The sequence below is a fragment of the Pelophylax lessonae genome, assembly GCF_965119305.1.
Source record: "Pelophylax lessonae genome assembly, chromosome: 2".
NCBI lineage: Eukaryota > Metazoa > Chordata > Amphibia > Anura > Ranidae > Pelophylax > Pelophylax lessonae.
The window spans coordinates 309,120,189-309,134,507 of NC_138769.1; the positions used below are offsets into that span (position 1 = coordinate 309,120,189).

General features: G+C 40.4%; 1 protein-coding gene across 1 annotated transcript in view; it reads right to left on the reverse strand.

The window, feature by feature from the left end:
- The window catches only part of KDM5B (lysine demethylase 5B), a 99,806-nt gene that overhangs the window by 53,037 nt on the left and 32,450 nt on the right, over window positions 1–14,319 (reverse strand). The window contains exons 3-9 of the mRNA XM_082244501.1: window positions 12,611–12,733; window positions 12,255–12,425; window positions 9,518–9,568; window positions 6,172–6,297; window positions 5,987–6,083; window positions 1,827–1,909; window positions 1,542–1,700 (exon numbers count right to left, since the gene is read on the reverse strand). Of these exons, the coding sequence (XP_082100627.1) occupies window positions 1,542–1,700; window positions 1,827–1,909; window positions 5,987–6,083; window positions 6,172–6,297; window positions 9,518–9,568; window positions 12,255–12,425; window positions 12,611–12,733 (810 nt within the window). The remainder of the gene's footprint in view (window positions 1–1,541; window positions 1,701–1,826; window positions 1,910–5,986; window positions 6,084–6,171; window positions 6,298–9,517; window positions 9,569–12,254; window positions 12,426–12,610; window positions 12,734–14,319) is intronic.

Genomic DNA, 14,319 nt, shown 5'->3' on the forward strand with positions numbered 1-14,319 from the left:
ATGAAATAAATTCAAAAGACTAAAGACCGATTAGCTGCACATTCATTATACTTATAAGAATGTGTAGTGAGGATTTCACTGGCATTTTTAGTTACTGCAGCATTCAAAATAGTTCATAATATGGACATGGAAAAAAATGTAACAGTTTATTAAATCATTCACAAAAAACTGAATAATCTTAATTGCCTAAACATGCACTCCCTAAACCCCCAAAAGAAGCATTGGCACAACCACTTGCAGAGTCATTAAAAAAAAAAGGATTGAGAGGATCCCTAAATAAACATCATAAAGAAGGATATCAAAACAAATACAGGATCAAGAAAAATGGTTTCATGGCTGAGGATAAAAAAATAAAAAAAAAACTTTTGAAATAGGCCAAGTCTGTAGCACAGAAAATGTCTAAATTACCTTTGCAGCCCCTGATGGAAGTTGCTAACCTCAACATATCCTAGCCAGAAGATGCAATCTGACATTCTTCCATATAACGCAAGAGCAAAAGAGACCAGTTCATTTGGGTTGTACCAACTAGAGACTAATGCCCCGTACACACATACCGATTGTCGGCCGTAAATATTCGGCCGACGACCGATCGGCCGATTGTAGGCTTGTTAGTATGATGCTTCCAACAGCCGACAGCGCATTTTCGGCCGAACAGAATCTGTCGTGCAAGCATTAAAATTTTTGTTGGCCAACACCAGAACGGCCGATTGTTCGCCAGTCAGTACAGATTTCGGCCGACAGACAGCAGATTTGCAAGACTGGGCATGCTCAGAAAAGAAAAAAGACAAGGAAAGTTAACCATCACATGACATCCCTTCTGCAGTCGGCTGTTAGCCGACAAAATTCGTGTGCAGTCTTTTGCAGTTTTCAACAGACACGACAGCCCTGGACAAAAGACGGCCGATCGTTCGGCCGACGATCGGTACGTGTGTACGAGGCTTAAGTATTGTACCAGTAGTTCTGTTAAATGCATTTTGAGTTTTTTTTCCTTTTTATTTTGTAGTCCCTGCAGCTGCTATGTTTTTCTTTAAATTAAAAAGAAATATACACCCTATCACAATATTACAAAATAGGCTTTGTTCTCTTCACTATTGTTACCTTCCTAAAAAGAATACAGGTGGCACACATGGAAACCTAGGAGAAAACCGAATATACAGACTCTTTTTACAATGAGGAAATTCATAATCCTATCTTTAGGCACCTGTGCAATGCCTCTTCCTGGATTTTATGCAGACTAGGACTGAGGAATGCATTGGGAACAGAGTGACTGTATCTTTTGATATGATAGAAGCAAAAAAAGGTAATGATGCTGCCTGCCTGCAAACTGAAAAAAAAAAAAAAAAAAAATCGAAAAAGCACCTAGAAGACTTGTAAATATAGCACTACGAATCACATTACCTACATGCCATTTAAATGAATTTAGATTAAATCATTTTAAAATAAACGTTCTTTTTTCTTTAAATTTGATTTTGAAATGACATTACATTATGTTAAAAACCCACACATTAGTTTGCTATAAAGTGAGCTGCAAAGACTTTTACCTCTGCCAAACATTTTGGGCATCTCCAGTCACCTTTGGGAACATCATTGAGAGGAGGAATAAGACAAAAGGTGTGGTAACTGTCATCACAACCATCACAAAGGAGTAAACGGTCCTCATCATTTCCACTCCCGCAAAGAAGACAAACATATAAATCCACCTGAATAAAAAAAAAAAAGTCTAGAATAAACAGTCAACAAATGAAAATGCAATATATGGAGAGAAATTCCCTGCATCATTATACTACATGCCCATATAATGAAACAGTAAAGTTTTCTATACTTACTGGACTTCTGCTCTTTTTGGGTTTTGGTTTTGGCTTCTCTATAACGGCTTCCACTGGCTCTTGTTTCACATGCACAGCTTTATCTTGCAAAAGAAAATTCATTAAACTTAAAAATTAGCAGTCATAAGCAAAACCTGTACACACTACAGTTACTAGATGATTACTAGGAAAGAGTGAATCTGTTCAATTTATTCAGAGTCCTGTTTGAAATTTAGGGGTCCCAAAATCCCTTTGAAGTCTATAGGGTTGGGTGGTGGGGTTAGTCAATTCTGGTATACACAAAAAAAAATAATTACCAAACAATCTGTCAAAAAAGGACTATGCAACGGAGCCTCCGGGCTTGAGTAAAACAGAATTACTACACAGAATCCAAGTAAAAAACCTTTATTAACTCACAAAATGACAAACTGATGGAAAAAAAAAATTCTGGACATTTTTAGGGCTAATAGGCAAGCTATAATCAATTAAAGACATAAGAAGCTTGCCACTGCCCCTGTGGACTTGTTCAAATTACAAAATGTTTTAAAATAATATTATAAGGCAGAGAGATGGTCATTATCATTGCTGAAGGAGACATGAAAGAATTGGATTTTTATACTTACTGTAAAATCCTTTTCCTGGAACTCAATGGAAAACATGGATTCAAAAATTACTGTGTTATACTGCCACCTACAGTAGAAATTCAATGCTGGCAAAATAACCGTGACCAGCCTGGTATAACCTTCCTATTGCCAGCATGCATGGTTTGTAGTAAAGCAGTACCCAAAGCAAGACCATAAAGACTGTGCCACAAACTCCTAAGACAAAGGATTTTACGTTAAGTAGTCAAGACGCTGGTTCCCTTTTGGGGGGACCATCGGGAAAGAAAAAGAGAGACTGCCTTTCCACTGGAAGCACAGCTTAAACTACACCCAGAGAATTATTTGTAATTTCCTTTTGATATACTGGGGCTGGACAGAGGGACAGAAGCACAATGTCCAGGTTTAGGTGGAAAGCCAAAACCACCTTTTATGTAACAAAAAAACAAAACCACCTTGGGAAGGAAGTGAGGCTCTAAGGCCTCAACACCTTGTCCCTGTGTAAAACCAGAAAGGGTTCTCCACAGGATAAAGCTCTGACATACCTCACTAAGGCGTCTGCAACTAGGAATACAACTTTTAAATAAACATGTAGTAGGTGAATACCCTGTTAAGTCAAGCTGTGGTTTCTGAAGTGCTAAGAGAGCCAAGTTCAAATTCCATTGAGTGATGGGTGAGGGCACAAGGAAACCAACCAAGAGAGACACCCTGTACGAAGGTCTTCATCAAATAATGGGAGGCTAGCTGTTTCTGGAACAAGACTGACCCTCAATAGAACTCAGGGCCAAATGCTGATCTGGGCATAATTTCAAAAAGATCAACAGAACATTTTCTGGGATGAAGATTTCTTTCCTCACCCCAAGAGAGGTATGTCTTCCAAGTAAAATTGTAGACTTATCACTTCCTGATTTGCCAATTCAGAAGGGTGCCCTGTCTTCAAAAGCCATATTGTTAAAAGCCAGTGGCTGTGAAACAGGATCACTCACTGGTCTCTGTGACAGAAGATTCTGACAAACTGGAAGGGCCCACAGAGTGCTTGCCACAAGTCTGATCAGTTTAGAGTACCACATGATCCAATATGCACAGTATCACAGGCAGGTAGTAAGACCTAAATCAGATAGGGGACTAAGAGCAGAACTCTAGTTTGTAGCACCTGAATACCACCATCATACCCCAGGCATATGCGATACATTGTGCCCAAACTCCTTTTTACTGTCAATGTAACTTGCCTACTTCTTTGGTTGCCTGCTTACCACTCACAGCACAGTAAACTAAGCAGCCAAGACAGGAATGACATTACGCACAGCATAGGACTTTCTGCTCGTGGAACACATGGACAGCATCAGCACTTCCTGTTAACAAAAAGTTTCCCCCGAGAACAGTTCGCCATTCTAATTTCAGCAAGTAGAAAGTACATGCTTCTTTTTTGTTTTCTTTTGACTGTCTTTTAGACAAATGATTTTAATGTCTTGCATGGAAGCGGTATGTTACCTGTTAGAGGGGAGGTACCTCTCCGGTATCTCACCAGGAGGTTCATTCTTACGGGTTTGTACTATTTTGTCATTTCTTATCTTGTTGTTCTGTACTTGAGACTATTAGAAAGGTGACTTCATTATCTCTGAAAGGTTATGTGGGTTTTTGACTTATATGGAACTTCAGTAAAACCTTTGTGTTCACATACCAGTTGGTTAGAAGGCAACTGGTGTTGGCGCTGCATTGTTGCCAGATTAGCCATGGTCAGGTTTGAGAACTGAAAGTGTCCACAAAACCTCCTTGCCTGATGAAGGGCATTCAGTAATTTTAAGAGGAAGCACTGCACTGCACTGCACTGCACATTACTTACTCTAGATGTTTGCCCCATTCTGCATCAGTCCCTGCTACTAGAAGGTTCACCTAGTGCCTAGTGAATTACATAGAGCATCCCTACCCATGTTTTTGCAACAACTTGGCAGTTGTCCTAATGTGTACATGACACTAAAAATGTGGTCCAACAACATACATTCTGTTCAACGTGAAGGTATAATGGACGCTAGATTCCTTCCACTGTGTGGCAGTGCAAATCATTAACTGATGAAAGGGGTCAGCTGGTATAAGAGCCACTGAAGCACCAGCAGATTTGACACGCTGGCTTTTAGATGCTGGGTGTGATTTGGCAACATTTTTCTTCCATTTCAAAAACTGCAGTGTATTTATTACAAGGATGAGAACATAACAAAAAGCTCAATCTGGAACAGTAAGAAATTTATTTTTCATTACAATCAAAAATCCAAAGCATTTTGGGGCTCAAAACTACACCTTCTTTAAGGATTTTGTGCTGGCAATTATTCAGATTTGTACTGGACAATTTCAAAGTAATATGGATAGAATGAAATGAGGTTTGCCATCTGACACCCAGTCATTTTGGTGATCTGGAATTCCTGCTGTCCATACAATAAACCTGTTTAAGGATGAGTTTTGAGTCCCCAAAACACATTAGGTTTTTGATCACATTTCATGAAAAATAAAATTCTTACCACACTAAATCAAGCTGTGTGACACACCTTCTGATCATCTACAGACTACATCATAGACCTTTTGAGATAACCGGGAACTGCCTCTAAAAGTTAGATTTTTAACTCCTGAATTCAGTCTACTTTGGGGTCCAATGCATTATTGTTTCCCTTTGCCAATGGGAGGGAAGCAAAAACAGGAAGGTCACTACTGGAGATTTTAGGGGGTAGGTGTGATGTACTGCTGAAGTCCCAGCTTTTGCTTTACCCTCTTTAGCCTTTCTCCACGACTCTCTCCACTGCTGGATGTGGAAAAGGGTAGTTTTTTGAATTTTCTCTTGCTCATTGGATGCAGCCAACATGGTGATGGATACACTGAAGAATGTTGGGGAGAAAAAGGAGATGCAGCAATTGGGGAATGAGGGGAGGAGTCGTGGTGTTTAGCTTGTGTCTATTAGGTACTGCTCTGAATAAACCCTGTAGTGCAAACTCAGATGGTTCCACAAGCATAAAATACCCAAAAGATGTACTTTTTTCTGTGGCTTTATGTGCAGCAGGCAGTGGCTGCAGACCATGAAGGTACTGTCAGCAGCAAACACATTAAATCTCACATTGCTGAACTCAGTGGACCAGGCTTGTGTATAAATGCAGCATTTACTTGTGGAGCTGGTACAGCGAATACAGTCACATAGTAGTCCCAAAAAAGGACTGTCGGGTCTTCTAACAGAACAATGAACACAGGAGGGGAACACAAAGATATGTAGTCTACCATAGGAAACCACAGTACAGCAAGGTAACTCTCCCTACACAATTTGTCAGCTCTCCCAAACAGCACCAATACATACTGACACAAAAGCTCCTGTGAGCCTGCCTTTTTATAGTGAACAGGCTGGTTTCCCCAAAAGCCCTCCTTATTGGCCATCCTAAGCCTGCTGACTAAGGCGAGGCAGAGCATGACCATTGTAAAAAAAAAAAAAAAGTCACAAAAATGTGATGTGCCTGAGAACTTTAAATCCACAAGATTTGTTGGAAACTCTTTGTAGGGGGGCAAACCTCATCCCTAAAATCAGTAAGAGGTACAGTACAAGCTTACCATTATCACAGACAGAAGGTGTAGATCCCATCCTGCGGCGCAAAGTTCGAGGTCTCAATTCTGGTGTCTCTTCTGGTTCAGTTTTAATCCTTACAGCCTTAGAAACGAAAATCATATATTTAATAATGAAAGTTGCCACTCAGCTTACAAACAGAAGAGCCTGTATTCCTTTCCATAATGCCCACCTCTGCTCTCATACGTTTAGCTCTTCTAGCAGGGGCACAGCTTTCTGAAGGCTGGACAGATTGCCTTTGAGGGATATCATGAGGTTTGTATTCCTGGTCTTTCACGTCTGGGGCAAGATTTGGCTTCTGCAATATAAAGATTAACTGGTGTAATAGATAAACATGCAGCCCAATTAAAACAAAGCAATGACATAGGATTCAAAATGTACACAAAATATCCTTAAAACCAATCTGTTCACAGACTATGCACACTAAAGTATTTACATATGTTTATCAAGCAGTGGAAGTAATGTAAAGCTGAATTCCTGGATTTATTTGCTTCTTGTTAAAAATATGCAAAAAACAGTGGGTATATAAAATAATCAACCACTGTCTGCCTCAGAATTTTCAAGGTGTGTTTTGGCAAAGCTCAGTCGTGACTACATGTGGCCTTTTTCGAGGAGTGCCTTTTTTTTTTTCCAACCTTCCCATTCAGGCCACAATTGTGAAGAATTTGTGAGAATGAGTGGTCCTTATGTGTATGTGAAAACAATGTTTTAAATTCCTGCAACTGCTTCAGAGTTGCTGTAGGCCTCTTGGTAGCAACTCTGACCAGTTTCCTCCTGGCTCTTTCATCCAGTTTGGAACATGACCCAGAGTACACAGCAAAAATGATCACACCATAAAAATGACCACACAGTGGTTAAAGGAGAAAGATGAATATCCTTGCATGGCCTAGTCAGAGCCCAGACTTAAACCAGATTGAAAATCTGTGGAATGACTAAGACGGCAGTCCACTCCTCAAGAAAGGCTACATGCAGTCACAACTGAGCTTGAAGATTCTGAGGCAAAATGGAAAAACGCATTATGGTCAGATGAGACTAAAATAACCATCTTTTTCTCCTTCAACCACTGTGTGGTCATTTATACCATGAGATCATTTTTGCTGTGTGCTCTTGGTCATGGTCATGCTGGAAGGCAAACTTTCCAAATGCCAACTTTCTGGAAGAGGGCAGCAGATTTCCCTCAAGAATTTGACGGTATTTTGCCCCATCTATCCTGACAAGTGCTCTAGTCTCTGCTGAAGAGAAACAACCCCCTAACAGGGTATTACCACATCCATGCTTTACTGTAGGAATGGTGTTATTTAGATGGTGAACTGTATTGGATTTCCGCCAGACATATCGTTTGATGTCGTGGCCAAATAATTCAATTTTAGTCTCACTTGACCAGAACGCCTTTTTCCATGTGCCCTCAGAATCTTTAAAGGTGCAGTTTGGCAAAGCTCAGTTGTGACTACATGTGGTCTTTCTTGAGGAGTGGCTTTTTTAATGCAACACTCCCATACAAGCCAAATATGTTGAGAATTTGTGATATTTTGTCACATGCAGACAATGACCACTCTGTTATAAATCCCTACAAGTGCTTCAGAGTTGCTGTAGGCCTCTTGGTAGCCACTCTAACCAGTGCCCTCCTGGCTCTTTCATCCAGTTTGGAGCGATGTCCTGAGGGAGGGTCTGTGTTCTACCAAATACCTTCCACTTCTTAATATTGCGCTTCTAGGCATTTTACGCTTCTAGGCATTTTACATTTTTTTGTATCCATCTACTGACTTGTGCCTGTCCACAGCTTTATCCTGGAGATTGTGACAGTGCCATGTCACCCATAGTTGTTTGCTTCAGCTGCACAATCAGGGACTGAAATGCACCAGGAAAGCTTTTTATATGCTGAGCTAATTACAATTTCCACAGCTGATCACAAATGTCAAATGGCTGTGTTTGACATTGAGAAGGTGATTAGCTACACTTGATTTAATTTACAAGTTATTTTTAGGAGGGGGGGGGGTGATCCTTTTTCCAAATCAGTGATTGTTTTGGAATTTTTTTACTGACATGTTGGTGTTATATCTTTTAATTGGATGTTATAAGTTGCACTGAGTAAATACAGCTGGATAAAATAAAAACAGTGTGTCTTCATTTCAGACTGCAAAGCAACAAAATTAGATTTTAAAACAGGCAATTCTTTTCTTTACCCACTGTACTTTCATGCCCATAGCTGAATCGTAAAAAATTCCACATTTTATAGGCAAAATCAACACAAGCACCTTTTGGTCGGCTATCGAAAATTACATTTGTTTGTCAGTGTACTCCGCTAATTACACACTGAAGTAGATATTTATCATAATTGGGATAATTTCAATATCAATACCTTGTTACAGGTTTATTCCTGTGGATTTACTGATCAATACATTTCTCACTCCATACACAACTCTGCAGGCTGTGTATCAGAATAATGGTGGCAATGGCAAGCAATGACTGGTCAGTGTGGTCACGTGATCACACTAACCAATGAGAATTCTCTCAATGAAAGCAAACCATTCTCTGATCCAACGAGGTGGAGAGTGTGACATTACCCCCACGCCTCTCCACCTCGTTCAATTGGAGAATGTTTTGCATTCACTTAGAAAATGCAAAGAGATCTGAATAGCTCCCATGCCAAGTGGTCGACCTCCTGTGTTTTACAATGCAGAAGGGCAGGCACTCCGTATGAGACCCGATAATTTCCTCCTTTAAGAGAGATTCCACAAATACGGTTACATTTAGTTTAAGTTACATTGATCCAAGCTGGCTTGTTTTGTAGTTCAGGGAGTGTGTAAGAGGTTGGAACCTACAGTAAATTCTCAGAAGTGCTAGAAATGTGTGCAGCCACTTGATCATTGCCATCTACATTTACGCACACTGTGTTTAAAATTATCCACTGCTGCCAACGTATGGCATATGTCAATGGCTGCAAAAGGTTTGAAGTGACCCTGTCACCGAAAATAACTTTTTTAAGGTGGCCAGCTCGGCAAAAGCTCTCTATACATACCCATATTCCAGTGGTCCTTGAAGGGTTAAATAGCAGTGGAAGTTCAAAGAGAAGTGCAGGGATTAAAAATAAAATATACATACTCCCCTACTACTCGATCTGATAATGTAGCTGTGCCCGCTGGCTCTACACTGAGAACTGAGCATTCAAAGATCGCAGAACAGTTCTTGGGTCCACTCTGAGCACAGAGCAGTAAGTGCCAGTAACCGTTTTGTGCCTCCAGCGCTCACTGGAACACTGGACTGTGGAGAGGGTGGAAGCAGCTGACTCAGGCTCTCAGCAGAGCACTGAGAGGCCGCACCAGATGCCAAAGAGGCATCTGGGCAGATCCTGACATAAAAAAAAAAAAAAAAAAAAAAAAAAAAAAAAAAAGGGCAGTTATATAAAGCATTTACTTTTATTTAACAAAAAAAAAAAACTGAGCAACTTGCAACTTAAATGGCGTTCAACATCTGGCTATCTATAAAACATGAAACTTTCCAGATCAAGTACAAGATACCTTATCCATGCCTTCATCATCCATATATCCAGGCATTGTGATGTCTGGAGCCTGTTTGAGACGAAATAAAGGATGCCATCAATAAAGTGTTCCTCTTCCAAACAAAAATTTTTACAGTCACAGTATGATTGAAGAACCCAATTTTTGGATCCTTAATATTCAGGTGAACAGGCAGAATTTAACCACTTGAAGACCAACATGTTAAATAACCTTCCTGTCAAGGTAATTTTTTAGTTTTCAGGAATGTCATCTTTTAAAAGGACAATTTCTAGAGCACGCAACACTGTACCCAAATTATTTTTACATCATTATTTGAGACAGGCAGAGCTTTCTTTTGATGGTATTTAATCACTACGTTTTTTTTTTTTTTTTTAAAACTTTTTAAAGTTCTCTTTAGTGCCTGGTTTCAAGCCAAGTCAGCCTTGCTTAACACTTTTAAACTGATTGTAAAGTCACGTTTAAAAAAAGAAATAAATCAATCAAACAGACATGTTCTACTTACCTCCTCTGTGCAGTTGGTTTTGCACAGAGCAGCGTAGATCCTTCTCTTCTGGGGTCCTTCGGTGCTGGCTCCTGATCCCCCCTCCTCCTATTGAGTGCCCCCACAGCAAGCAGCATGCAATGGGGGCACCCGAGCCGAGTTGCAGCTCTGTGCGTCTATTCAGACAATGAGCTACCGCTCGGCCAAGCCCCCTCTTTTTTTTTTTTTAAGTTGTCATTTTTTTGTCATACGTTTGTAAAGTGAACTGCTGTGATTGGTTACAGCAGTCACATGGTACCAGCAGTTAGCAGGTACAATGATAAGTCATCGGCTGTGTCAGTTGGACACAGCCGGTGACAGATCGATTGAAGATATGTTCCCGCCGGCATCATCTTGCTTTAAGCCAGGCTGAAACCAGTTAAATAAAATTCCAGCTGCCTTTATTATCGCACCTACTGATTTTTTTTACATGTCATTTTCACTGAAGGCAAGAACTGCATATGTTTTTTTAGCAATAGAGTAGATAGTACAGGTTTTTGACAGTTTTACTTTCTTTTAGGATTTTTAAAACTTTTTTTTTTATTATTAATATGTTTCTCATCTATATGAGAAACATTTAAAAAAAAAAAAGAAAGTTTTAAAAATCCTAAAAGAAATTCTCTTATTTGATTTTTTTCAAGGTTAACTGATCATCAGCCAAAACTCTCTTTGGATAGAGTGGGTGAGTGTTAAAACCTCTGTCAGGTTTCTACTGCTGTCTGAATCTTTTGAGGATGTTCTCTAATTTGCTGAACTGGTGATTACAAAGAACTTTTTTTAAAAAAAAAAAAAAAAAAAACTAAGAAGAAGATAAACCAGACAAGGGTTCTCACCTTAAGACATGTCTCAAACCCAAAACCCCATTCTTAGATGTGGTGGCTGCATTAATTTTTTTTTAATTTAGGCCTTTTTACCCCTTTATATAAGGCTTTTTTCCCCCCCTTTATGCAAGTCTATTTTTTCAACTCCCTTTAACAGACCAAGCTGTCCATTAAACAATGACAGGGGTGCTTACAAAGGTCAGATTTTATGCATTTATATAAAATCTTTAACACAAAAACATAAAAATAATGTTACTGTAACAGCTTAAAAAAGGGTTTGCTGATGCTCAGCTTTAATTTGTTAAGTCCAACTGAATCTGCTAGTGTATAAAACACTACGCTCTCCCCAGATTGACAACTTTATTGTCAAAAGGTGTCTCCATGGCTCCTACAGTGAAGTGTTTTGTTCAACCAGCGAGTTGAACGGAAAAAAAAAAAAAACTGACCCGATTCCCCCATCTACACATTCAAAATGGATGGGGGAACCCCCCCTGCTGTGTCGTTGCATTCAGACAATGGGATCCCCTGCTGTCAGAATACACAGATCAACACTGCAGCCTATTGCCTGCAGTGCTGATCAAGCAGAGAAAATACAGAAAGGGCAGTTAAACATAATTTGATTGGTAGATTGACTTCTGTTCAAACTCAGGATGGAAATTTAGCTGGTCCCTGCCGAACTGGCAAAATCTTGACCCATGTATGGCCAGCTTAAGGCTGGGTTCACACTATTTCGATGTCAGCCATCGCATGCGATTTGCACCACATTGCTGTGCAGATCACATGCAGTGTCTGTGCAATGCGAATTCAGCCATACAGAGATTGTACGGCTGAACTTGCGTCGCATTTTTGATCCGTACTGGAATCTAATTGCATAGGTGATCCGATTCCTGCACCATTTGACAGTTCCCACTACGATCTGAAATGGGGGTGTCATTAACTCTCTATTGACACCCGCAGCGGTTCACATAGGGCAGTGTGAACAGAGATTGGAATCGCGCTGGTTCCCGTATCGCAATAGTGTGAACCCAGCCTAAGACACGTGGTTTGTTACTGGCCAAATCACCAGGTGGAAAGGAAAAAAACCTTAAAAAAAAAATAAACTGAATGCCGCCACCATTTTTAAATATTGGTAAGCTGCTATATTATACACACACACACATATATATATATATATATATATATATATATATATATATATATATATATATATATATATATATATATATATATTTACACACACACAAATTTTATTTTTGGGTTTAACACGGCTTTAAATCCATCCAAAACAAAGCTAGTATTGGCTGGAGTGCCACCTCTTTAAACAACTATGAGGTTTGTTATAAGCAAAATTATTGCTCCTCCCCTAAATATAAACCAATCCGCAAATTTGACTTACCAGCATGCTTGCTCCAGACTGAAACAAGGTGTAAGGGTAAAGAATGCGTTCATAATGGCCTCTAATGTGGGACCCAATGGCTTTTCCGGTGGAGAATCCCATTTTCACAGCTATTTTTGTCCACTTCCTATCCCTGCAGACTATATCAAAACCCCCTTCATCTGTTACCAGCTGCAGGAGAGGAAAAAAACAAAACATAAAAATGAATAAAGCATAAACTAGGGGAAGAAATACCCTGACTTACTAACACATCAAACGATAATTCAAGCTTTTACAAGCATGTCTAATAAAATAAATATATGTTAACAGTTCATAAGAAGAAAAAAAAAAAAATGGGAAAAAGTTTGACTTCTAACCTTGTTTAGCTGAAACAAGTCCAGTATTTTTCGTTCAACATGAGGTATTTTCAGAGTGCATCCCTGTAATTCCCAAAACTTGGCTATCTGGTCCAAGAAGTTCAATTTCACCCTGGTTTGAGCCTGTGGGAAGAGAATTTGTGCATTATAACATGGTACGAGGCAATATGGAGGTCAAACCTAAACACTTTCAATTTGTATGCAATCAGGCAGGCCCTTGCACTACATAGCTGAAGGCAATTTAAAGAGAAGTTGAAGAAAATTGTATAATATATGGGCAGCTTAACACTCTGAAGGTTCAGTATATTATATAGGGACATTAAAGTTAAAAAAAAATAGACAGACATTCGTTCGATGCACCGGGACAGACTGCATTTACAGTTTCAGATATGTTGGGATATGTCTCTGCCTCTGGTTAAGCACTGAACGTTGGTCAAACTATCCTAAAGCAGGCAATATATGGGATTAACTTGGTACATTCAGCCTGCCCATACATGGTTTGAATTGTGGCTGGTTCCTGCTGAACCAGTCATGATTCAAAACAGTCTATGGCCGGGCCTAAGGCATTCAGATCCTTGTTTTAAACCTCTTCAATGTAGGTTTGGCTGTGTGGTTAGGATCATTTCTAGAACCTCTGACCCCGTAAGTCTCCTACCAATATAGGTGTATTTGAATTGCTCTCCTGCAACTACCCCTAAACTCTAGTTTTCCAGTGCCCCAGTGATGAAAAGTATCCCAGCAACCTGATGCTACTATCGCGCAAACTGCTTTCAGGGTGATGAGCATTTGGACTTTCTACTACACACAGCATTTTGCCCACAAATTCAGTTTGTCAGACCAAAAACCTTAAAAATAGCGAATTGGTTATTCACTGCTTGATGAATATCAAATGTGATTAACTTATGTCTGTTCAGATGCTTCAGAATAAGTGTTGCTATCTGTACCTTTTACCTATGTATGTTTTATTAAGGAAAAAATAACTTGAACAAACTAGACCAGTCTTTCTCAACCGGGGTTGCACGGAACCCTAGGGTTTCACCAGAGGTCCACAGGGGTTCTGCCACAATCTACTGTTCATCATAAGCAGATGAACGGTATATAGCATCCCTATATAGCCAACAGGCTTCAGAGCGTAGAGGAAAACAATATCACTGTCCTGTGCCGATCCCAGCTGGCCCTCCCCTCCTGTCCATTCCAGGTGCCTGTGTCTGACATCACTCAGACAGGGAGAGAAGGATGAGAGAGGATGAGAGAAAGGATGGGTGAGGATGGGTGGGATTCAGCGCACGAGATATGATCCATGTCAGCAGCTTCCCTGGGCTACTCTGCATGAGGCAAACCGCTACAAGATCCCAGTATTGTGCCCTTAGGTTTCTTCCTTTGCTGTACTGTTCTCTCCCAGCCTCCCCCCCCCCCCCCCAGCTCTTTCAACTGTTCCCTCCTGGCTCCCCTGTCCTGTGCTTTCCTGCCTCCCCCTTTACTGTTCCCTCCTGGCTCCCCAGTCCTGTGCTTTCCTGCCTCCCCCTTTACTGTTCCCTCCTGCCTCCCCTGTCCTGTGCTTTCCTGCCTCCCCCTTTACTGTTCCCTCCTGCCTCCCCCTTTACTGTTCCCTCCTGGCTCCCCTGTCCTGTGCTTTCCTGCCTCCCCCTTTACTGTTCCCTCCTGGCTCCCCCTTTACTGTTCCCTCCTGGCTCCCCTGTCCTGTGCTT